The 27538-nt window shown below is 35.0% G+C and overlaps 1 protein-coding gene across 2 annotated transcripts in view; it reads right to left on the bottom strand.

The window, feature by feature from the left end:
- The window catches only part of SLIT2 (slit guidance ligand 2), a 369313-nt gene that overhangs the window by 53324 nt on the left and 288451 nt on the right, over positions 1 to 27538 (bottom strand). For both annotated transcript variants that reach the window (XM_001163449.6, XM_001163334.8), the window contains 8 exons: positions 25827 to 25993; positions 24821 to 24953; positions 21347 to 21415; positions 18895 to 18966; positions 18326 to 18397; positions 16559 to 16630; positions 13494 to 13657; positions 79 to 203 (listed from right to left, as the gene is read on the bottom strand). In XM_001163449.6, the coding sequence (XP_001163449.2) occupies positions 79 to 203; positions 13494 to 13657; positions 16559 to 16630; positions 18326 to 18397; positions 18895 to 18966; positions 21347 to 21415; positions 24821 to 24953; positions 25827 to 25993 (874 nt within the window). The remainder of the gene's footprint in view (positions 1 to 78; positions 204 to 13493; positions 13658 to 16558; positions 16631 to 18325; positions 18398 to 18894; positions 18967 to 21346; positions 21416 to 24820; positions 24954 to 25826; positions 25994 to 27538) is intronic.

Genomic DNA, 27538 nt, shown 5'->3' with positions numbered 1-27538 from the left:
AAAGCACAGTAGAATAATAAAGGCACACGAAGAAAAGTTATGCGCTCAAACTGTGACTCTTAAAGTGCTTTTACTTACCTTGAAACCATATGGACAGGTGCATCGGTAAAAGTCAACTGGATCACTATTACATGTGCCATCATTTTTACACGGATTTGATAGGCAGGGGTTACATTTAGCTAGAATACTGACATCCACAGGACCTGAAAATTAATTCAAAAATATAAGCAACTGATGCTCTTCCAGTTTACTTATAATTACTTGTATGCCTTAATGTAACGGTAAATTTCATATAAAATTATTATTGGTCACATATCTATATGTGTCTCTCATCCATGACAAGCCAGAAATCAGCATCCTCCAATGATGTTCAAGAATGCAACGGGAGGCCTTCTCAATTGGATGTACTGTGAGCCTCTCTGAAGTCAGTGTGGGACTCTGAGTTGGTATCTGATATTAATGGTGCCAGTGTCACAGAGTCCCCTCATGGGCTGACTAGTTTATGTGGATGTGTTTCTTGGCCATTGTCTGTACTTTAACCTCCTCCTGCTTCATGGACATGCCTATTGTCAGTCCCAGAGAAGACTACGTGTGTGGGTGTGGTGTGGGGTGAGCAAATTTTAGAAATAAGTAGAAATTTAACACTGTAATTAAATACACAATACAATGCACCTGCCCAGGTAACATTGACTCAGTAGTACGACTTTCATTTAGGAGATACAAAACAGTGCCACTTTATGCAGATAGAAATAAACCAAAAGTGTAACCTTCATTATCATCTCCCTCATTTCCTTTTGATTCGGTTTATTTGTTGGTTCATTTGCACAATATGTGATGGGTGATGTTTCTGTATCTTCCTCTCCAAAAAGAAAACATCTTTGAAAGGATCTTTACTTGCAAAATCATGTTTTGGGAGACATCTTTAAAAGACTTCAAGAGCCGTAAGGTCTCGATTAAATGCATATTTAGCCACAGCCATTTTCCTTTGTTCACAAATACTTATTGGACAAATGACTAACAATGTGGAAATTGTACTGTCCTCAATAAAAGCATGTTCCACCTATGCTACTTTGTGCATTCTGTGTGAGAGCTCACCACAAGGCCTTTTGGCAAATGTGTCTGAAAAGGACACTGACATCTTTATATATAAAACACATACATTTCTTACTGTCAATATTAATTATATTTCACTCTGTAGTATTTCTCTGTAGTTCTTTATCTTCACTGGAACAAGCAGCAATAATTCTAATTGCACATTTTATCACATGCTATTTCTAGCAAAGTTATGTGGATAATTACAGAGCAGCTCTGCACCCCCACCATTACTGCTCTAACCTTCTAAGGTGCCTTCACCAAAAAGCTATATAACTTCTACCCACATAAACTACCTGCATCAAATTATTCTACAGATTACAGCCCACGCTTGCGTTGTTGATCTACTGAAAGAAACTCATGTATGTAAGAGAACATGAATAAATATGGTGGCCACAGAGATTCATTGTATCTCTTCATATCCTTTACCCTGGGAAATACTAGCACATATTCAAGTAACAGTATTGAATTAAAATCCATGAAAATGATAGTGTCCTGTAGTGTTTAGCTTTTCTATCGATTAAAAAATTCGTGAAATGTATCCACATAGAAATTCTGCTTTTGTTTGTTTGTTTGTTTGTTTTTAACCATTAGGAGAAAATTGACTGTTCCTAGGATGACCGTATTAAGGGAAAGAGGTGGTGCTTACTTCTTCTAGTGATGCCTTAGTCACTAGGAGAGACTGTGCCAGTGCTAATGTCCCTTACATTTTGTCTTGGTAACTAGAATAACTAAAGGAGTCTCTATATCAAATTACAGCTGGGAAACTGCTGGCATTAATTCTGAAGTAAAGTAAGCTCCATAGAAATTTAATTTCTCTCCGCCCTCCCCAATTTATTTATCAATTAAGGGTAAAAAACTTAGCTGTTCAGCACACTGCAGAAATGAATGGTGACAGTGAAAGCAGTTAGTTAAATTAGCATAATACCTAACAATAAATGGTTTTGAGTTTGCTAAAGTTATATATGAGTCAGCAAGAGGAAACAAAATAGCTCATTGCTAGCAGATCCCTTAATAGTTTACAGGAAAGAACCTAACTCAGAACAAAGGCGTAGGATGAAACGGTGAAGAATGTATGCCAGCAAAACAGCAAGTCAGCAAATGCAATGACTACAAGCATTTATCTGGCCACATCCCAAGGCCTCGAGAAAAAACGTCTTTTGGCCTGTTACTGTGCTTTCAACCTTGTAAGGCTGTGGTTTAAATAAAAGGAGTTTGGGGTTGGCAGTTTGTAAGTTCATTCTGTGGAATGTGACATGTTCCAAAAATTATGTTTGAGTAATTAGATGAGAAATTAAGAGATTGTCTTAGGGAAGAAAATGGAATACATTTTGAAGAATTTAATCGAGTATACTGGCAGCATCATTGCCTGGCTGAAGTAGTTCATGTTCATTTTACCACGTAGTGGGGATTTATTTAATAAATGTCCACCGGACCATATCTGATTAATAATCACTATCTAATTTCTTTGCATTTTATTCCAGACGAAATTTGGTTTTCCACAGAGATAATTATGCTGAATTATTTTCATATCTGGAATTTGTTATGGGAGATTGTTGCCTCCTCATATATGTTCAGTTTAGCTAAAAAAAAAAAAATCAAGATAACAAGCATTCTCATACACTCAGGACTCTTTTAACAATTTCTTAAACCTGCTGAACTGATTGTGGCATAGGGTTTGGGAATATAGCAAAATACTGAGTTTCAACTTCTTCAGGTTGGTAAAGCTCATGACTACCAACTTTACCAAAATGGTAAAGTTAGCTATCATTCTATTTGCTTCTTGTTTTTCATATCTTTTAAAACCCAGTTATTCAACGATCATTTCTTATTTCTAGCACTTGAGTTTGAGTGAAGGGTAATACAAAAGATGTTTGTAAGTCAAACAAATTCCACATAGCAGCCTCCTCTCATATCTCTAAAGGTCTAAATATGATATAATTTCTTTTCCTATTGTATGTAGCTTGTAATTCTCCTTAACCAAAAATCCTTTTCAGAATGTGATTTTTACATCTACCTGGTTTATCTAAATCCGCTTGTTTCTATAGTCTAATCTCTTGAAATGATATTCTTTGCATCTGGCTCTCCTCCCATTCATCTCCCTGTCCATATTTTGCCCTTCTAAGTCCATCTTCTGTCTTCTATTTGCATTCAACTTGTGATTCATTTTCTATCCACTACACTTTCTCAGAGCACCTCTCCTGAAATCTTCTTATTCAAGGAGAATGACAACTTTAATCTGTTTATACAATAAGGAGATGATATCAGAGCTAAAGAGAGATGCCAAATAAAGTCATCATAAAATGAGGGAAGAAGCACACCTCTCCAGGAGCAAGCCAACACTTGGCAGAATTTTCCACACTTGATCAGTCCTAGGTGAAAAGATGTCCATAATATGTAGCAATCTTGGGCATAGGATCTGAAATCCACCAACCCAAGTTAAACCCAGATTTACTACTTAAGTGTGTGGTATTAGGATAATGGCAGCCATTCCAATAGGTTGTTTTAAGATGTCAAGGAGGGAACCTAGTGAGATCAAATATAAAATTACGGCAAGTACTGACACTCTTTCTTAGACTTCCAGAGAGTTGGAGTAGGTAGGAGGAACAAAAAGTGTTTTATTTAAAAGGAGAAAAGCAGTCATTTTCTTGTTTGTCCAAATTTCAACACAGACAAAGGCAAATTAGATCTTGCTGTTTATCTATTCATCACAGTCTCCCTGAGAGCCTTCTATATATGCTAGGAGATGCTCAAATTTGGGGAAACTACAGGGACTATTAGGAAACCCATGGGAAATAGAAGTGGGCACCGGGTACAACACTGAGAGTTAATGACTTTAAGCTGTTAGGGAATGCAACTGTGATTTACAAATTAGGTGTGGACAAGCACCAGAAATAATAGTACACCTTTAAGAAACAGAAGAGGTTCTCTTTGTTCTTTCATTGCTGCTTGGTAAAGAACTGCGATCTTTAAGCTTTTCTCCTTTCTAAAGCTAACTGGTTCCAAGAAATGTTAACATATTATTAACAAATTAGCTTTCATGAGATGTGTGCCACGGAGGGGAAAGGAAACGTAGCTTCAGGGATAAAGATCTTTACTAATATCACTGAAATGAAGGAGAACAGTCGAGGTGAACTGGATTGATTTAAGATTTGGTTCTGATTAAGAGAGCACTATAGTATTAGCTATATGGGTGGAGGTGTGGTTAGTTTAATAATTCAAAGGGAAAATGAGAAGAAAGTTTGGTTAACCATCTGTCTCTGTCAGTTACTTTAATCTTTAATGGAAGAACTGTTGGACCTCGAATCCATTAAAGCCTGTAGGCAGACTAGCTTACTTGACTAAAATCACTAGTTATGCACCTGACACCACTATTGCTACCCAGTGAGTACTGTATCGCATTTTGATTTATTACCAACAGCTCCAGACAAAAACTTCTAGCTATATTCTGGAATCTGCCTTCATTCTGGCATCCCTTGGAAACACGGGTAAAATAACAAAATCCTCTAGCACTGCCCTTGTATCAAGCCAGAGGTACATCAAAGGCAACTCAGGAAAACATCCTGGGGATATTTGATGTTGGGTATAATTAACTAAAAGAAGGTTTTTATTTAAAACCAATGCTTTTACGCTCCACTTGCAATTACATTATGGCATTTCTCAAGTTTTATTAATAATACCAAATGCATACTTGTTAACAACATTCCATCATTAATTTATCAAATATTTACTGAGCATCTACATTGTGCTAGGGACTAGGCCAGATTTTCAGAGACCAAAGACAAGTGAAATGCCTGAATTTCTGAAAAAACTTACAGTTTAGCAGGAGAGACATACATGTATCAATTAGAGAGTGGATGTGGGGAATGAGAATGCATGTCTTAGAATATGTGTTTCAAGTTTCTGCAAGCCATCAAGGAAGAATCCACTAAGTGAATGGAAATATGAATGTGAAGTTCTTAAGAAAAGCCATGGCTAGAAATTTAAAGGCATGGATTGAAATCTACTGAGAATTTGATAGGGCTAAAGATAGAATGCTACATGCCTACATGAAAAAGTGGGTGAAAAAATAAAAGGAATGAGGAAGCCAAGAGATTGTAGAGGAAGGAGAAGTGGCCACCAATGTCGAAGATGTAAAGAGAGCAAATAAAGATAAGTAAAAAGAAGCCACTAAATTGGCAAGATAGAAGATACTGGTGTTCTAGTTTCAGTAGAGGGGTGGAGACGATCTCCAGATGACAGAGGTTAAAATCCTGTAAATTTGTATTGTAAAAATCGTTAGCTAAAAACACAAAGGCTAAATTACTACACCTTTTGGATTACCAGGCCTGGCCATTCGCAACACTTAATGTGACTTTGGGCCACTAAATGAACTTCCTGAGCTAAAATTACATGGAAAGGGCAATAATTATTTTATAAAATCTTTGCATTGGAGAGAATATGGATGTAAAACATATAAGAACAGAGCATTAATTGCTAGTTCTCTTTACCTATTAAAATAAATATCTGTTAAGTTTTTCCCAGTGTTTTAAGTTTTAAAAAGTATAATAAAAGAGCCCCCCCTTTTTAAAATGGTACGTTTAGCAGATTACCATATCCAAACCTGAATGTTCTCTTTAGCCAATAAGCAAATCAAAACCTCCAAAATCTAAGGTAATTTCCAAGATACAACTATGTACTAGTAATACTAAATCTGAAAATGTAAAAAAGATTTGACCAAGTTCTAAATAATGCTTCAAAACTGATCTAACTGATCAGTTTTGAATAATTATTATTCTAAATAATGCTTCAAAACTGATCTAAATAATGCTTCAAAACTGAATTTTTCATTGCTTTAGGTTGGGCTCAATTATTTAATCACCTTCATACTTAATTCAACACTAAGGACAATATCAATAATTTTAAGACACAGAACAAAAGCTCCCACTCAAGCCTATCAAAAACTCGTCCAAAATGGAAAATGTCGATCTTGCTAAGAAAAACAATAATATTACAATGTTATTGCTGAGAATTGTGAAATTTTTCACAGGAATTCCAGAATCTAGAGGATTCCTAACATAAAATTAGAGGAAGAGATCAACCACGGCATGCTACATGTTGATTATCATGGGTTATGCCAATGTTTCAGGTTTCTTTGATCCTTCAGCTGGCCTTTACAAATGAAGTAATGAGGTACATTCAGCATCGTATCCTGGCCTTTCTTTTGAGCTCATGGCTACCAGACCCCTCCCCTTTTGGGCCTCCTCCCCTCTTTGTGTTATATTCCATTTGATTCAAAAGAAGAATTTCCTGTTGGCCTCTTGGACCTGACAATATCAGTTAAATTCCAGTCATTTGGTATAGATATATTATTAGCATCTTACACATATTTCTATCACCAGACTTCCATACCATTTTTTAGAATTATCTATTTAAAAGTATCTATCAGTAGAGTATCAGGTCCATGAGGACAGAGGTTTTACTCTGAATTGTTTATTGTTGTATTCTTATCACCTAGACACAGTGCCTTGAACATTGTACGAACTTGAATAATATTTGTTTAATTAATGAATAAATATATCATTCATCTCCATGAGTCTGTTCACTCTTCAGCACATGTAAGTCATCTCCATTAGATTGTTCACTCATTAGCATATGTAATTATTTAATAAATGTCTTTCAAATAAAAAAATAATTTAGTTGCCTCCATAGCTAAAACTTCCTGAACCAAGAGAAATAAAGGGAATATTAGAAATTAACAATGTTCCACTTTCCACACTGACTTTCTCAATGACTATCTGGAGAGGACAAAAACTGTTTTATTGCAGACTGCTTAATCACTCTAACATCATCTTACATTTAAAAGATGAGGTCAGGACATTTGGGTTATAAAGACAAGTCATGGCCATCTGCTTCCCACTCAGGGATGCTCTATCTGGGTATTAATTAAATATGATCTGATAATCAATTTCTTCCTGTTCATTTATTTCTGTTATGCATCAAAACGATGAGAGTTTACCATAAAGAAAACACTTTTGTCTTTATTAAAATAGTTAATGACTCAAAATAACAGCATGGCATCCTTTAGCAGAAAAAAACATTTAAATTGTATTTAAATATAGCTATGTAAACATGCATTCAATTAAAAATATTTGTCTTCCTGCTATATTTTGAAATTATACATTGACAAACCTTAATATTGAGAGTTTGTACTTACATAATTTTCATGAATAAAATAAAAATACATTAGACTGGCATAACTAGAGGGAAAGTTAAGTTAAAATATGTAAACCTCAATTATAAAACATTTAAAGAAACATGACTTTGCTGCTTTAAAACTCAAAAAGCATATATGCTTAATAGTATAGTACTCAGTGGATTTCCTTGAATGAATTATTTTAATTAATAGATTAAAATACTTGGCCTTCTACCAATCCATTTTTACAAGTAAATATTTCTAGTAAAGCTTTTGAGGGTAGTTCAGAATTTTCATTTTCTAAGTATGTTTCAATAATAGGGTGGCAATCTTATTTACACTGAAAATTTATTTTGAAAATACTTTTATTAAAAACTTTAAAATAAACTTAAGCAGTAAGCTTTGGAATCAGAGTCAAGGTTCAAATTCTGACTCCAGTCGGCAGCTGAGTGATTTTTAAAAATTGCTTAATAACTCTAAAATACAATATTTTCATATCTCAAATGGGGAAATGATAGTTTTCACTATAAGAATGGCAGAAAGATTAAAAGAGATAAAAATCTATGTAAAGTACTCAGCATTAGGTAAACTATTCAATAGAACTTAGCTATTATTGTTATTATTATTTGTAGTGGTAGTAGTATTGGCAATTATCCAGTCTAAACTGTCATAAACCTTGAACTAGCAGAGTCTTCATTAATAGGACAATGAAACTTCAAAATAGCTTGACAAATGCTGAGACAAATGCTGGCAAAGGGCACTGTAAGTTTCAGTGCCTATCACTCTAAAATTCAGTTACAGAAAAACTGAGTAAACTCTAAAGTCTTCTAAACGCAACTGCAACTATATTGATTGAGTCTTGAATGTCTACACTGCTTGCCAACTGGCTTACACGCATGCTGTTTGCTATTTAAGGTACACTTTGAAATACGTGCAATCTATTGATCTTATAGTTTAGTGAATATCAAACTGAACTTCCACAGTTGAAATGATAAATTTAGGCTTTACATCATCTGACAATTAACAAGTTTTAGCTCAACTGTTTTTGGTGGCCCTGGAACAGGTCCAGAAGTTTCCTACGTGCAAGCTCTGCTCCCACAGTTATGCCCACCTGTAGCATTATCCTCACACTTGTCTGCTTGTCCACTTATGTCATTACATCTTTCACAGCCCTCCTTCTTTTACACAAATTATCCCTCTGAGTTCTTGTAGCAACTACACTATCCACTATGGTAGCCACTAGACATGCATGTATATTTCAGTTTAAATGTAAATAAAATAACAATTATTTTTCTCAATTGCATTAGCCATATTGTAAGTGCTCTATAATCCTATGTAACTAGTGGCTACCACATTGAATAGTGCAGATTTGGAACATTTCTATTACTATAGAAAGTTGTATTGGGCAGTGCTGAAAAGTGCTAATTTTCCCTGAAACATATTTCCATTCATGCTACATTAAGTACATGAGATTCTATAGTCATTAAATGTAAAAAAAGCTCAAGTTAGTCAGATAAATACTGAGTTACACAAAGATGTACGTAGGTATGAATGTATGTACAGGCAGACCTTGGAGATATTGTGGGTTTGGTTCCAGACTACCGCAATAAAGTGAATATTGCAATAAAGACAGTCAAACAAATGTTTTGGTTTGCCAGTGCATATAAAAGTTATTTTTAACTTTACTATTATATATTAAATGTGTTTTAAAATGCAATAACTTAATTATAAAATATTTTATTGCTAAAAAATGTGAATGATCATCTGAGCCTTCAGTTAGTTGTAATCTTTTTGCTAGCCAAGGTTGTCTCCTTGGAGTTAGTGGCTGGTGAGACTGATCAGGGTAATGGTTGCTGAAGGTTGGGGGTGGCTGTAGCAATTTCTTAAAATAAGACAACAATGAATTTTGCTGCCTCAATTGACTCTTCCTTTCACCAGATATTTCTCTGTAGTATGTGATGCTGTTTGATAGCCTTTTATCCACAGTAGAACATTTTTTCAAAATTGGAGTCAATCCTCTCAAACTCTGCCATTGTGTTATCAACTAAGTTTATATAATATTCTAAATCCTTTGTGGCTATTTCAACAATGTTCACAGCATCTTCACCAGGAGTGGACTTCATCTCAATAAACCACTTTGTTTGCTCATCCGTAAGAAGCATCTCCTTATTCATTGAAGTTTTATCATGAGATTGCAGCAATTCAGTCACATCTTCAGGCTCCACTTCTAATTCTAATCTCTTGCTATTTCTACCACATGTGTAGTTACCTACTCTATTGAAGTTTTCAACTCTTCAAAGTCATCTATGCAGATTGGAATCAACTTCTTCCAAACTCCTGTTAATATGGATATTTTGCCCTCCTCCCATGAATCACAAATGTTCTTAATGTCATCTAGAATGGTGAATCTTTTCCAGAAGGATTTCAATTTACTATGCCCAAATCCATCAGAAGAACCACTATGTACAGCTGCTGCAGCCTTATAAAATGTATTTCTGAAATTAGACTTGAAAATCAAAATTATTCCTTTATCCATGGGCTGCAGAATGGATATTGCATCAGCAGGCATATAAACATCATTCTCCTTGTGTATTTCCATCAGAGCTCTTGGGTGACTAGGTGCACTGTGAAGAAGCAGTAATATTTTGAAACAAATCATTCTGAGCAACAGGTCTCAAGAATGGGCTTAAAATATGCAGGAAACCATGCTGTAAACAGGTGTACTCTCATCTAGGCTCTGTTGTTCCATTTATAGAGCATAAGCAGAGTAGATTTACCGTAATTATCAAGGGCTCTAGGATTTTCGGAATGGTAAATGAGCATTGGCTTCAACTTCTTAGCCCCTAACAAGACAGTCAGCCTGTCCTCTGAAACTTTGAAGCCAGGCACTGACTTCTCCTCTTTAGCTATGAAAATCCTAGATGACATCTGCTTCCAATAAAGTCTGTTTCATCTACATTGAAAATCTGTTGTTTAACAGTGTCACCACCTTCATCAATTATCTTAGATCTTCTGGGTAACTTGCTGTAGCTTCTACATCAGTACTTGGAGCTTCACCTTGCACTTTCATGTTACAGAGAAGGCTTGTTTCCTTAAACCTCAAGAATCAACCTCTGCTAGCTTCCAACTTTTCTTCTACAGCTTCCTCACTTCTCTGAGCCTTCATAAAAATAAAGAGAGTTGGGGCCTTGCTTTAGGTTAGGGTTTTGTTTAAAGGAATGCTGTGGCTGGTTTGGTCTTCCATTTGGATCACTAACACTTTCTCCATATCAGCAATAAGGCTGTTTCATTTTCTTATCATTGGTCTGTTTGCTGGAATAACACTTTCAATTTCCTTCAAGAACTTTTGCTTTGTATTCACAACTTGGCTAACTGTTTGGCACAAGAGGCTTAGCTTTGGGTCTCTCTCGGCTTTCAACATGGCCTTCCTTGCTACACTTTTTGTTGTTGTTGTTGTTGTTGTTAATAATTTCTAGCTTTTGATTTAATGTGAGAGATGTGAGACTCTTTCTTTCACTTGAACACTTAGAGACCACTGTAGTGTTATGTCTGGCCTAATTTCAGTATTGTTGGGTCTCAGAAAATTGGGATTCCCAAGGTGAAAGAGAGAGAGAGAGACAGGGGACTTATCTTGGACTTCCAAGAGCATTTCACAAATTAGTGTAAACTGTGATGCTCTAAGAGTGGAGTACACATATGCAACTTTTTTCAGATTTGTGTTATAATTTTTTTTCAAGAAATACCTGCAGGGAATTATAAACTTTAAGAAATACAGATAAGCATTAGCATTATTGAAAATAAAGTATGAGTATCGCTGGGCACAGAAAGGTGTAACAGAATCAGTTTGCAGTTTGTCAACTTCCCCATGAAATTTGCCTGATAATGTGCTGAGTAGAAGGTTTTATGCCAGTTTCACCTTCCTTGCCTCCCCTTTGACAATCATCTCTCTCCCACTTTACAAAATAATGATATACTTCTCAGCCCACCAGAAACTTATCACAGGACACTGTCCCAATAAAGATCTAGGATCGTAAAGGAAAGATTATTGCAAAAATTCTTGCAATCAATGCACATAATCCCAGAGAGGCACTGCAATAAAATTTCACTTTCAACTTTAAATAAAATAAAATATTGATAAATAATTATGTAGTTTCAATCAGTGATGCATTAATATTAACAGCAATAATTCAATTCAAAGAAGATGTAAAAACTTACAGCCTTTTGGTGGCAGGAAATTTTAAAATTTCAATTGTATACATAGTTTTTGGAGCAAAAAAATGACACAGTTTTCTGGGGTATTGAAAATAGGAATTCAAGGAGAAAATACAGTTTAAGAAAAAAACAATGCAATATATTAAGGGGGATCTTGTTTTTTTCCTTTTATAAAATTAGCTCTGATATTTAGATTCCACCAGATACATTTAAAAAAAATCTCAGATGAGTTTTGTTTTAAAATGTCAATATTTACAATGTGGTGCAAATTACCTTTTGCAAACATTTACCACCATGAAATACATTAGAGGCCAAATTAAAAACGTTGAGGGTATGTATAGGATTTGAAAATTACTTTTTTATTAATAAATCATGAAGTGTCCTACATCACCTTTTTTTGGTGTTTTGAAATGTTATAACAATACAATCAGCAGCTAACATATTGAATGTTTCTGTGTTTGAGGCAGTCTTTTATCTATATTATCTAATCTTAACAAAATCCTTTCAGACTGTAACCATCACCACCTTTGCTTACAAAGAGGAAACTGAGGCACAGACTAGTAAAGTAATTAAACTACAGTTAACTCTTACCAAAAAGTGAAGCTGGAATTTGGCTCCAGCCAGGCTGGGCTTCAGAGCTCACACTGCAACCCACTGCACAGCATTACCTACTTAAGTACGTTTTTCCTCCATAAATATTCAAATGTTGAAAGCTTATCTTTTTAGTTAGGTTTTCAAATCATGGAAGGCAAGGCCATACCATGAAGTTCTCTATGCTCCATAACACCTAGGATTGAGTTTTGCACATAAAACATGCTTAATCAATAATTTCTGATTAGACATTTAACATTTTCAAGAATTTCTCTCCTCCATCTAATAACGATGAGTGACCTTCTTAAAATACACACAATCTGGCCAGGCGTGGTGGCTCACACCTGTAATCCCAGCACTTTGGGAGGCCAAGGGGGTGTGGATCACAAGGTCAGGAGTTCAAGACCAGCCTGGCCAACATGGTGAAACCCCGTCTCTACTAAAAATACAAAAATTAGCTGGGTATGTTGGCACATGCCTGTAATCCCAGCTACTCGGGAGGCTGAGGCAGGAGAATTGCTTGAACCGGGACCCAGGAGGTGGAGGTTGCAGTGAGCTGAGATCGTGCCACTGCACTCCAGCCTGGGCTACAGAGGGAAACTCTGTCTTAAACAAACAAAAAAAAAACAAAACAAAAGCCCCCCAAAAACCCCACAATCTAAGAATAATAGTAAACTTTATCCCACTTTTTATAAGGAACCTAAATCCATATAGTTGACTACCATCAGTGGAAATATTTACACAATAACTTTAGTAGTGGTTATCTCCAGGTATGCTGACTAATGGTTAATTTTATTTCTTCTTGCAGAAAATAAATTGTTTCTTATTATTCATATTTTTCTATTTAGGGGCATGTATTATTCTTGTAATAAAAAGGAAAATAATATTTGTTATTCTGACAATATTTAGAATTCACAAATACATCAAACAAAGGGAAAAGAAAGGGATACAAACAAGCAAGAAACAAGAACATCAACACAGGAAGGCTGCAGCACATAAGGCGAGTCAGAAGGTTTGGGCTGAACACTGGGGAGGGCCTGTTTCTCCTTACCTGGTATGAGGAAGCCACAGGGCCCTGGCAGCCCTAGGAGCAGGGCACATGTTCAGACAGGGCAAAAGCAAAACATTTGACTTGTTAGAGGCTATGAAAGGAATTTCCAGAAATTGTGAACTCTACGTTTTTTGATACACTTTCAAGAAAACTTGGTCATTACCAACGGACTATTTCTGAGATTTATTTGAAAAGCCTAATTCTTTACTTGGGCACCTCAGGTAACTGCTCTGTCTTGTCCAAGCATGGCCTGAAAAAATAATCATTTACTGGGCATTTCAACCATACCTTTGGATTGACAATTGGTTGTCTTTTTCTTTTTTACTTAATATAGTAATTCTTAAAAGAAATACAAATGATTAAAAACCATACCTTGACAGGTAAATTTTTTGGAGGGAGTTGTGAGTAAAAGTTTATCTGCCATTTCTCCAGGACCAGCACAACGAGCAATTCCAGGCTCCTTATATTCCGACTTCACCCAGTCGGATAACCACTGCATGTTACAATCACAGTAAAGAGGGTTGGCTCCAATTGCTCTGGAAAAACAACACCACAGAAGCACACACACATACACACACACACATACACACACACACACACACACACAAGTATGGAAGTATTGTTATTTCCTAAGGGCAAAAGAATTCAAAGTGATGCTCAGCAGAAAATCCCCATAGATTTATTGAGGATAACAATTTAGCAAAAAATAGAGACACTGGGGATTCCCCATTTTCCTGAATGATGTGCACTGGGATTTAGTGAGTTGTCACTGGTGTCAACACTCATGTTGCTTTAGAAGGTCTCCTAATATTTTCAGAGACGTGTTTATATTGAGTGTAAGCACACCCTGAGTGCATTAATATTTCATTCACCAATTATTTACTGATGACTTAAATCACAATGCAAGGTTCTGAGGACCCAAATATAAATAATGCATTATTCTTACCTCCAAAGAACCCCTGCTGCAGAGGAGATTAGCATTAGCATTGGGATATACTCACAGATGCAAAGAAGTTTCATTAGAAGTGATGTAGGAGAAGTATTTACAAGATGATGGTGAACAGATTAACTTTTCTGGGAGGCTAGTGGTTAAGAAAGTCTAAGCTGTGTAGGATAGTTAGAGTTAAGTAGAAAGAAAGGTTGGGAATAATGATACAGATAAAGGACAGGTAGTACAAAGAAAGAACATAAAATACTGAAGATGTCTAGAGCTAGGTCACCAGAGCTGAGCTGGACCTGCACTGGGTGCTGTCTGTCCCTTTTCAAGATCGTTCATTTTACGGTTGTTCATTAGAAGTAGTGACAGGAAAGTAATCAAGGTAATAGCTAACATTTATTGCACTATTACCATATGCAGGAGCTGGGATAAGCCATTTATAAGAATTACTTCATTTTATCCTAAATAGTAACTTTATAAGGTCCATTTAATTAATACTTGACTTTACAGATTAAGAAACTGAGACCTGGACTCATAACCTTATAAAGCTTGGATTGAAGCCGTAGATGCATACAATGGCATTTAAAAACTGCTTACTTCTGATTTACAATTAGCTTCTAACTAGTAATCCTACTAGGTCTACCGTCAGGATAGTTATCTTATTTTTTTTAGGTAGCCCCTGAAATATATGTGTAGAATCATAATACTCGATACTGTGGAAGTTTTAATGCCCCGTTTAAGAATCAGAATGTAGTGAATGTTACCTGCATATGTATGTCAGATTCAAACCCTTCCAAATTAAAAATGAGCAAAATGATGTTTTTTAGTCATTTGATCTCATCTCTATCAACATTTAAGTCCTTGATGTGACAGGGGAGGAAGTGGGAAAAGTGAAAAAGCAGAGCTCTTTATGATCTAGGGGGTAAAAGACAAGGCACAAAACAAACCTGCACATTGTGCACATGTACACTAGAACTTAAAGTATAATAAAATATAAAATATAAAATTTCTTTATATATATAAAGAAAAAAAAAGAAATGCAAGGCAGAGCAGGGCACAGAACAAGGAAGACTCTACTTGCTCTCACTGTTGCGGGAGGAGGCTGGTAACATGAAGGGAAGTTCCGCTCAGCTCAAGCAGCACCTTTCCTGTGAAGCCTTTTCTGATGCCTGACCATAACACTAGCAGAACGGCTACCTCCTCATTCAGCCTGCATTCTCTGCCTGAGGGCACCACAGCCCTGCATCTCTGAGCTAGTAGCTTCCTTCATATTGCAGCTCATGCACGTGGCAGCCATGGAGTTTGTAAAGGAGTGACTTAGAGGTAGGTTCTTGGCTCAAACACGAAAATGTAAAGGCTCTGCCTTCCTGGACCTAGTAGTTTAGTGGAAGGAATATTAATAGGCACCAGTCTGATAGACTGATGTACAAAACGTCAATTGATAACACAGACTCTATAAGGCAAATGCAGACATAATGTGATTGAACATCGGATCTTCAATTCAATTCAAAGAAGATGTAAAAGCGTAGACTTTTGGGTGGCAAATTTTAAAATTCCAATCATATGTATATTTTTGGAGTGAAAAATGATTATTCCTTTCTCAATTTTGTAAACTCGTATCTTCTTGGAGTTTGTGGGTTTTCGAGAGAAGTGCAAAACCAGGAGAGGATATGGCAGGCAATCTCTTCTAGGAAACTGGGGCACAACTGACATTGCTATTTAGGCATAGTTAAATAAATAGTTGCCACCAAGCACCCAACTCAGCATCAGCCAAGGAGGCTTTGGATCCTAAGGCTGCTGGCTGAATTTCCTTCTAGGTTTGCCATGATCTTAACATTACACCTAGTAATAATAAAATCATGGAATTTGACCCAAATGAGTTTTTTGGACCCCATTTATCACATATTTTCAAATGGTTATATTGTACTTCCAAAAACTATGGAGGTACAAACAAGTTGCGATCAGAGAAAACACAAAGGAAAAGCCATTTCACCCAATCTAAGTATTTGGCTGTGTCTTACTTCCAAACTATAGTCTCGAACCACGTTGAATTTATTTTTGTGTGGTGCCATAGTTGATGCTGAATAAGTAAATCCATTTTGAGCAAATCAGGATAGGCTTCATAGAGAAGGTGATACTTGAGATGTGACTTAGAAAAGCAGGGTTAGGATAGATAACTAAAAGGGAGCTGATGTTCTAGAATCAGAAAATAATGAGAGAAAAAGCATAGGCTAGTGAAGTTGGAGAGCCATATTTGTAGAAGAGACATGTTTAGCTAAGCAAAGATAATTCGACTACTGGAAAATAAGAGCCAGAAGGGAAAATTAAAGCCATCTTGAAGAAGGCATCATATCCAGTTTGAAAATCTTCACATTTTCTTTAAAGATGAAACCAATTACATCTTATGATGTTACAATAAAATAACTAGCAGAGGAATGTTCCAAGTCACTCATTAGGAAGGGTTTGACCCTAAACCTATATTCATAAACTAGGTACTCACAGATGTGATAATGCAGAAAGATCATTGAAAGCACCTTCAGGCACAACAGAAATGTCATTTCCATGTAGAGAACTAAAAGAAAGAAAAAGAAAAATTAAACTTCCTATATTTCTGAACTCAGACTCCAGAGAAATTCCAAGACTTTAGTTTATAATAAGCATTTTAAATGAGTGCAGAAAAGACGGTCTATAAAATAAACAGTTTTGGTACAACTGGATACCCGAGAAAGCAAACGGCTTCCACCTCACATTATGTGTACAAAATAAATTCCAGAATGAAGAATTAAATGTAAAAATAAAAATGTATTAAAAGAAAATAAAGAAGATCTTCCTTTTATAAATGTGGAGTGAGGAAGGCTTTCAAAGGCTCAGTTATAACATCCAGAAACCATCAAGGAAAAGAGGGAGAAATTTTTGACAACAAAAAATATATCCAAACAATAAAATATTCCATATAAGAAATAGAATAATATATATTTGCAACTTATATAAGATATAAGGATTAATTCTTTCATTTAAAAAAAACCCTGCAAGCATAGAGTAAAGTAGTATATGCATAAAGATATCTACATTAATAAGGAAAATATAAAGTACCCAACAGAAAATGGGGAAATGATAGATCAAGCTCATTAGAATAAAAAGCACAAGTGCTTAGTAAACAAAATATACTCAAATGCTCTACTAATTGGAAGTGCAAATTAAGACAGGAATGCAGAAAAACTTTGAATCTGTCATATGGACAAAAATAAAAGAATAAATAATATTCAATGTTTGCAAGAGTGTTTTGAAAAAGGTACTCTTAAATAGTTGGTGGAAAAATTAACTTCTAAATGGACAAAGTCTTGTCTGGGGAATAACAAGACAGTTACTTTTGGAATCCTTCCAATATACTTGACAGTACCTTCCCACACACCCTAAATTCTTGCTGAAATGCCAGCACATTTGCACCAAGAGGAATGTATAGGATGTTCATTAGAGTACTGTATAATACTCATTAAAATTTGAAATTAAACCAAATCACAGTAAAGATGAAGATGATTGAATCAGTTCTGGTTCCTCCCACCAATACAACAGTCTCTACCAGTTAAACAGTTGAGTTATATATATGTATAAACATATATCTATTCCATTCTTATATATATATATACTTTTATTCATATATATGATAGACTAGAAATATTCAAAAGCATATGTTAAACAAAAATAGACAATGGCAGAACAAAAACAGATCCTATTAATATTTGTGGCTTTTAAAAGCTATATAGCCATGGGCATACATCTATTAGAATGGAAAAAAATGCATCTGAAAAAGGACCAGAGAGCACATCAAACTGTAAATTCTGAGGCAGGAGAGTAGGATCAAGGATCATGTTTTATTTCACATATTTTAAAGTACATTTTATAGTAAAAATGTTTTCATATACTATGTAATTTCTAAAGAAATTAATTTTGAAAGTTTCTCAGTTTTGAAAGTTTCTTTCAAAGTTAATTGAAACTATATAAACCATATGTCTTAATGTTACATATAATCAAATAAATGACTATAACTACAATCAGTATTACTAAAAAGGAAGTTATATTGTCCAAAGCAAAGCTGTTGGACAATGATACTGTAAGAAATGATTTTTCTATTTCCTAATTTATAATAAATCCTAATGCATGTATCTTCAAGCACCAAGAATCAACAAAGCAGTTACATCCTTAAAAAGACAACCCCAAACTCAGATCTCTGAGAAAAGAGATATTCTGTTGAACACAAGATGCTTACAGTAATCGAAGAGACTTTAATCCATCAAAGGTGCGAGGAGGAATACATCTCAGACGGTTGTAACTAAGAATTCTGAAAGCATACATATGTCAATTTGTTTAATTCAGAAATCCAAAAATGGCCAAATACTTCTAAAAATAAAGCAGTTAAGGCTTATTAAAGCATCTTACTAACTGACAGTGTTAACACACAACATATTGTTATTTTTTGTGTGTTGTCTCCCTAACACAACATACTTATTTCCTAAATACAACCTAGAATGCTTCCCTCTGCCTACTCCTGCCCAACTTTGGTGCCTCAGCCGTCCCTTCCCTAAGGTGGATTTTCCCTATCTTAGGGATCTCCCCTAAGCCTCCCACAAACACAAATTATTCTTTGTTTTTTTTAATAGAATGCAATACTTTTCCTAATGTCTACATTGTTCACGTATCGTGGTTTTGTCTGTTTCTCCCAATAGAAACATTCCTTGAGGGTAGAGACTGTCTTGTTCAATAGCAATGTCCAGCATCTAGAGACTGCCTTTTGTCCAATGAATTAATGAATACTCAGTACCACACTTTCACACTCACAAGGTGAGGAGCTGGGTCATGTTGCTGAAGCTCTGATTAGAAAGCGTGCTTATTCTGTTGTTACTTAAGTCTCTAAAAGAGAAAAAGAAATGGAGTACACTATTAACCACAGAAATGAAAATATTAGTGATTCTTAGAAGGAGAAGGGTCTTCTTATAGTCATAGCAGTATTGTTAGCATTCAGCTATTATCTGAAAACAATAAAACAGTGAATGACCCACTGGAGTAGATTGCAATGTTATTCATGATTATTTACACCTCACTGTTTTGAAATTAGGAGTGATTATATATATATGCATTGCTTTAGCCAATGTAGTGTACGTGCAAGGGTTCACTTCAGAGCAGCAGCTTCAGAGCAGAGTTTATTTGCCCTTATCCCTCTGCACCCATCTCCATAAGGCTTTTGATATTTTACAGGGAGCTTCCTTGGAGGTGACTTGCGATAGACAAAATTTTGCTGGTGGGAAATAAACCCTTATCCTCAAAAGTCCTATCAGATACACATACTTTACCCTCATCGATACATATGTTCACTGATACACAGACTCAAATTTGATCACTGAAAGAACCCCTGATTAATTACATTCAAAATGTCATCAATAAAAACGTCTGTGCTCCTGCCCCTGGCTGAGTCATGGTCACACAGTAGGTCCTCAATAAATATTTGTTTAATGAATGTTAAGTAAATGGGAGAGACGTTGAATTTTTACCAATGTTAAATGGCTATTTATATGTATAGTTTGTACTATGGGTCGTAATTTACATTTCATGAACTTGATCTTATTCTCATTATATATATAGTGTATATATACACACACTATATATGTAAAAAATATATTAAAATATATATACAATATGTAATACTAATATATATTCACCATTTATAACTAAATATATTCACTAATTTTTTTTCTGAAGCAAAATGCAAAATATATGAATAAATGGAAGATTCAGAAAAACCGAGGATAATCTATTCCTTTATTAAAATATCAAAATGTCAGTAAAATGGACCCATGAAATTGTGAAAATGTTAAGAATCTGAGAGGAGCTTTATACTCATATTTTTAACGCTGAAGAACTATTCCTAAATTTTAAAAATAAAAGTGTCTGTATTAGCAGAAGTAACTTGCCTAGAGTTGTATCATGAGTCACTAGTAAAACCATTTTTGGATCCACAAATCCTCATTTGTCATTTCGAACTGGCTTGAAAGTAATCACATGCTGTCCCACAAATGACCCAATTCTGCTAAAGTGACCCTTTGGAAATTGCAGCAATTTAATGGTTTATTTAACAGAACAAAATGTATGTAATCAGTTCTTGCTGCTATCAAATAAATAACTAGAAGCAGAACAAGACATCTTAGAGGATATCTTTTTCCGTTGTTTAATCATTTGTCATTTAAATACTCCTATTTACTTTCTATAAAGTGTTTGATTTACCCATACTTTCAAGGAAAGTGATCAGCAGCAATTTTAACTAGCTTCAATGTACCTAGTTTACATTGGGGCATGTAATATTCTTTGCTACTTAGGTTTGTAGAATTCACTTAGAAATAAACCTTCTAATTCGTTAACCAGTAATCTGCTTCTTACGCTAGTAATATTTATTCTAAAATTAGATAGACTTAAACAAATGATACGGTACTTTCTATTAATATCTACTATCTTTTTCCTGATTTTTTGTGTTCTGAAAAGTTTTCTCAATTACCAATAAGGCTACTTTGAAAGTATAGTATTATATGTAAAAGATTATATCAATTTTTAAACATTGTGCATGTAACTAGATCAAATGTTTGTATATTTAAATATCTTCTTGTATTTACAACTTAAGGGTTGTCAAAGGTTGTTTACATTAATAAAAAAAGAGATGTTATTTTAAGCTAAAAAATCAAAATTTTGAAATTTATACTCAAAATGTTAGTATCTTTGTCAAGTTTACTTAAACACTACATGAATATATATGGATTTTCTAACATACATTTTAATACTGGAAACCCATAACTTATTTAATAATGCTTTGTATAAGAAACAAACATAATAAACTACATTTACGTTTTTGGGAAAGTCATTACCACCTACCATCTTTCGCTTAAAGTCAAGAATAAAGGCATCGTTTTCTATCTTTCCTTCCTTAGTTTGTCATAAAATAACCCATATTCATTATCAATAAAAATCTGCAGGTTTATACATTTTCATAATTCTCTGACTACTCAGACTTCGTTGTATTTGTGCTTTTTTGAATAGAGGAGGACCTCTTGCTAAGACACTCCATCGCCCGATCGATATTCAATGAAGATGTAGCCAGGGGTCCAGAACCGCAATGAGCAAGGAGGGAAGCATCTAACTGTGAATGATTTGTATTATCTGGAAGGTTCACTAAATCTTCTGTCCCTTGCCATCCCAATTTTCTGGAAATAGAGTAAGTCAAAGAAAAGTGCAATATGTTACTCACATAAGTGTTAAATGTTTGTAGTTGGAGAGTTCCTTGGGAACCAGTGTAAATTGGTTTCCATCCAGATACCTAAAAACAATGGAACAATATTATCTTCTTACAAAGTAATGGTGACCTTGAATAAAATCAGTAAACAGTACTTCACTCTTAACTGAGGCAAGGAACCCCTTGGCAATTTTTGCTTTAAGATGTCGTGTTCCAAGCATGGATTATTATTTAAGAGAAGTAAAGAAAAAAAAAGCAGAGTTGTCCACGAGTCCAGTTCTTTGTGGTTTATCTAACAAGGCAAGCCCAGCATTTAGCCATCTGTGTGCAAGCAAGGAGATTCATTCAATTAACCGTACTTTTAGTCAGCCTTCAGTTTGCTTGTGTTTATGTGGACACAATACCATGAAATTCATTAACTAGTAACAAAACCTTGCTGCTGTGGCCAAGACCACTCATTGCTGCCTTAACATGTGTCAATACACTTAGTGAATAACAATGGACACATTAAAGGCATATTTGGGGATTTGAACATATTAGGTTTAAGTTTAAAAATAGTTGTAACCAGCATATATCTTCTTGGTGATGATAACATTAGGAGATTTTATAGAATATAAATTGATGAAGTGTATAAATATATATATATATATATATATGTAACAGCAATAATCAAATAACCATATATAAGTAAACTTTCCCTTCTTATTAGAGTCAGGAGAATAATCAGAAAATAGGCTTTGGGCTAACTGGCAGGATACAGAGATAATCGAATGCCTGAAGTTATATCTATTATGTCACAATAAGGAAAATAAATTTCATCTCCTTCCAAGGCTGTTTTTCCTAGAACATAGATGGTGAAGGGTACAAATGTCATTCAGAAACTGGGGCCATCTGGCTATACATGTGCCCACACACACTTCTGGGACATTGAACATGTGGCCCTTCCTACCCCAATGTTGTGGTCCATTTCAAGATTCCAGGTTGAAGTTGGTATTTTTTCTGGATATAGAAGTAGCTGAGAAGTTGCCTAAGATGATAATTTATTCCCAATATTTCAAAATAAAAACAATGATATAAAAGGCACCAGTTATCAGAAAATATAATTAATGTTTGATAAATAATTGGGTCTATGTTATATAGACTCATCATGCCTACCTAAATTTTTGGGCTTGATATTTCTTCGACCCCTCTCCATTTTTTTCTTTCCTCTACCTAAGTTTTTCTTGATACCACTAGAGGGAAGCATCACCCTATATAGTTCAGCACTCTCCGTTTATTCCAGAAAACACAGCAGAAGGTCAAAAAGATTCAGAATGTGCGCTATGAATGTTTATATGTAAAATAATCTAAGGCAGAAGTTATATGGAACTGATTAAAAATAATGGATACCATTTGTTAAAACTAGTCCACCAATAATACTAATTTTTGCCAAAATCTTAAATTATTTAATGTAATACACATATGAAATTCTTCTAATACATGCATATATGTTACTGCTAAGAAGGATTCTGCTGACTTGGTAAGGTTACAAGAATAAGCTCTCTAGGGGGTAAAACTTGAATTCAAAACAGATAAGCTAATATTTTTCTCATCTCTATAACAAACTTTCATTGGAAAAAAAGACTACCTTTTAATAATTTGTAGTAAAATAGATTGAAAATTCAACTTTTTGAATAGTTGAAATATGCTGTAGATAGCACAGGGTATGCACCAAGCACGATGTCCAATGGAGCTTAGTAAGAAATGTTTAAAGTTATTTAATGGGAATAGAGTAAAGTGACCAATACATAGTCCAGTTAAAATTGTAGAAGAAGGGATTTAGCATCAAAGGTGGTCTGAGTGTAAGTTCTTCATTGGTGTACTCCTAAAATTAATGCTTTGGACACAGAATATTCTTTTTTTATTTTTTATTTTAACTATCTCGGCTTTATATATATATTTTTTACTATACTTTAAATTCTAGGGTACATGTGCACAACATGCAGGTTTGTTACGTATGTATACATGTGCCATGCTGGTTTGCTGCACCCACTAACTTGCCATTTACATTAGGTATTTCTCCTAATGCTATCCCTCCCCCATCCCCCCACACCAAGACAGGCCCCGGTGTGTGATGTTCCCCATCCTGTGGACACAGAATATTCTATAGGCATCTAGCCTTCCCACAGAGGAGGGTTTCGGAATATCCCTATGTGATCTTCTGAAATAAAAAACATTACTATAAGAATTAAATATTTAATTACACACATATACATATAAAATAGTCCTTCCAGTTGATTAACCAATGTGATTGGTAGTGAGAGAGGACCTGAGCACTTAACAGCAGTTCAAATCTAAGAGCCATGTTCTAAGCACATGTGCTAAGATTGTGCCTTTTTCCTCTAAGTGTTCTATTCAGGATCAAACTTAGGGTTTAAAGAATTGCATGTGATTTGAAAATAACATCTTTAAAAATTGAAATGACATGCCCTTGAACCTCATTACCTATGTTGCACACTGTCAAAAGTTTGTCAAACCTGCTCATTTGGAATATGTGTGTGCATCTGCACAAATAACTGATACACATCTGCATAAATTACATTTGGGTTTAAATCATTATTGATCCATAGTTCCACATAGATAAAAAATAAACAGGCAAAGTGACTCAATTGTATTCAGATCAAGCATATCCAGAATATGACAGTTTAGAGACAAAGGAATGGAATGAATGGGGCATGGAAGCATCATTATTCTGGCAGCATATTCTCTAATGAATTCCATTCTGCAATTGTAGCATGAGGCAGCCAAGGGAGTGTGGGCAGTGCAGAAGAAGGTTGAGATGTGTATATATTGGCCATATAATTTGTGGTTAAATATCAGTTATGAAAATGTCAAGGATAATTGGTCCCATACCCTTTAGGATCTAAAGGACTTTGATTCAAGCCTCCAAAAGCAGCATCTCTTCTTAAGGGAAGAGATTATGCTAGTTTCTTCCATATACCAGATAGTTATTTATCCCATGTGGTAAAATTTTCTCCTAGGGGTCACAGAGGTAAAAAAAAAAAAGTTTCCTGTACAGAATAGCCTAGACTGTAAGTAAGTTAAATATAAAGCATTTCCCAAAGTGCATTCCATGGGCCATTAGTCTTGTAAGATGCTCCACGAGAAAAGGGGTATAGGAACAAATAAATGTGAAAGATACCTTATATTTTACCATTGTTTCTTGAAGAGTCATAGTACACCTTAGCATAGTAAAGGCACTGAGAAATCTTATAGCATACACACACACACACACACACACACACACACACACACACACACAGAGCAATTCCCAAGGGCCTCTAAAGTAGCTTTTGCATTACTTGTTTACCATTTTACAGGATAATAATTAACTGGCCTTAGAATATGATTTGTAAAGAAGATTGTAAAGATTTTTGTCCATTCCTCTGGGTGTATGAAACATTTATCATCAAGGAAAAAGAAAAGAAAAGAAAGACAAGCTCTACTCACAACTCTGTGACATCTCTTGGAATACCTTTCGGCAAGACCTTCAAACCCTTGTTGCTACATCGGACAACTGTATCCAAGCAAGTACATTCAGTAGGACAGCGAGAAAGTGGGGAGCAACTATTGTCATCATTTCCTAAATCGCAGAGGAAATACAGGAAAACCAAGATTTGTGGTCTTGAAGGTGCTAGAAGGGATTTTATGCCTTTAAATTAACTTAACAAACACAAGAGTCTTAAGCTACATAATCATTTATTTGTGGGACATTCAGTATTTACTAATTGATACCGTAAGTTCTATATAGGACTGTTTTCAGACTGCCTAGGGAAGAATTCTGGAAAATGGCTTGCAATTTGTAAACTGTAATTACAATTACCAATACAATGGAAATAGTTATTTGTACAAATTATATTTTTAATTAGAATATATAAATGTAAAGTGAATTACAGAGAAACGGCATGGAAACAGATATGAAGAGACATAAGGGAATATATTAACTTAAAAGTTTAGGTCCCTCATTTATAAAGCTCAAATTAGCTCTCTGTTCATTGGCAATAATAATAGAACTTGTTCTATGTACCTGATAGGGCTATATGAGAATCAAATGTGATGATACAGAAAGAGCATTAAAAAGTGACAACTAGTATTTTTGTCAGATTTACTAAAACTTCTGTAAGTTAATTTCTTTTATCCTTTGAAAATGGTAGGTACTAAAAAACATGCCTAGGGTAATAAAGAAAAGTTAAAATGAAGCTATATAAATAAGACCAACCACAAGTTGGAAACTAGAAAATCTAAAACATTCAGAAATGCACATCAAGTAGACTCAAATGTGGAAGGCAAGTCTAAGAAAGTAAGTGTCCTGGCACTAAAACAAAACCCAAACAACAAAGCAAAAGATACACGATCATTATTTGCTGAGCTGAACTATGCTGTAGATTTGTGCAAAGCTGCATCGGAACAGGCATGTGAATGCCTGACAATCAAAGAGTTGATAAGTATTTCTTACCGTCATCACAAGTGAAGTCCTGAATGGCCACATCCTGGATGGGTATTTCTTTCAGGAAGTATGGTTTTTGACATCTAGGATTTCCCGTGACAATTCTCTTCTTTCTCAGCCACTCTCCCAACCAAGCCAGGTAGCAGTTACAGTTAAAAGGATTGGCCAAGAGGTTTCTAAGAGCCACAGGCAAACGATGCACAGTTTAGTCTGGGGTTTCATCTTCTTCCTTCTCTAAACCCCAGCTACCCTTCTCCACACTATTTCCGCTGGAATGATTCCTTCTTCTTTGCATTCCCTGTCCCCATTCTTACTCAGAATCACATGCAGTATATGAGATGCATTTTTTTTGATAAAATATTTATGCTTGGAACTTAAGCAGTAACAACACTTTTACATAAGGTAATTCTTCACATGATTTCATGCAAAAAATAAGGTAAGGTAGAATTTGGGGTTTATACAGTGGATCCTGATAGATATTTCATTTAGAAATAATTTAAACTTGTCAGAAATCTGACTTGCTGTCAAACTTCGCACTGATAATGCAGTAATTTAATATAAAGATGAAGGCTGATTACCTTATATTATTGAGTTTAACCTGACAACAGCTAATTCATTAATTTGTCATCTCAAGATTTCCATCTCTTATTTGCTCTAGAGAATAGGTTTCCCATCTAAACTGACAGCTGAGTTGATTAAATGCCAGTTATAAAAATGAATTTACTTCTACAAATTTCAATACTTCTGGCATCTCACCACTTCAGCATAAACCTATTGACAATCTCATTATTTATAAACATGCCATCTTTAATATGTGCAAATTAGTCACTCAATGTAAAATGTCACATTTTATGCAAAAAGAGGATTAAGTACTTTGCTGATGGATGGATGCTTCTCTCAAATTATTTCTTCACTGACTTGAGCTATGAACTTTTTTCTCTATCTTTATTCCCCTCCTTTTAAGTTAGATTAGTATATTTGCATGCCACCGTTACTGAGAAATCTTATCAGTTAGATAATTAATAATTTCAAATGCTGCTTTTTAGATACTGACATATAAGAGACCTGAAATACATTGTTTGGAGGTGTGTGGCTTTTTTTACTTTTAAATTTTATTTATTTATTTATTTACATTTCTTGAATTCTGTCTATAGGCCTACAAACACTCTTTATTTTTAAGCTGTCTACAAAAAATATTCTCTTGGATCAGCTCAACCTATTTCTTCAATATTTTGCTAATATCATAGTAGACCCCCTCTAGTAAACAGCTTTTATTTTTGATCTGGTCATCCTAATATATCTCCTGTCATTTCAAATGATTCTTTTTTTTTTTCCTTGAGATGGAGTCTCGCTCTGTCATACAGGCTGGAGTGCAGTGATGCAATCTTGGATCACTGCCACCTCCGCCTCCCTAGTTCAAGCAGTTCTCCTGCCTCACCCTCCCGAGTAGCTGGGACTACAGGCACCTGTCACCACGCCTGGTTAATTTTTTTTTTTGTATTTTTAGTAAACACAGGGATTCGCCATGTTGGCCAGGCTGGTCTCGAACTCCTGACCTCAAGTAATCCGCCCGCCTCAACCTCCCAAAGTGCTGGAATTACAGACGTGAGCCACTGTGCCCAGCTGATCCTTTTGAGCAAGTTTGTTGGCAATAACTCTTATCAATTCTCCTTTTATAATACTTATACTGAAAATACTCCAATGTGAGAACACTGGCAAAA

The sequence above is a fragment of the Pan troglodytes genome, chromosome 3 (genome assembly GCF_028858775.2).
Source record: "Pan troglodytes isolate AG18354 chromosome 3, NHGRI_mPanTro3-v2.0_pri, whole genome shotgun sequence".
NCBI lineage: Eukaryota > Metazoa > Chordata > Mammalia > Primates > Hominidae > Pan > Pan troglodytes.
Note: the sequence above shows the minus strand (reverse complement) of the source record. Positions and strands in the feature narration are given on the sequence as shown.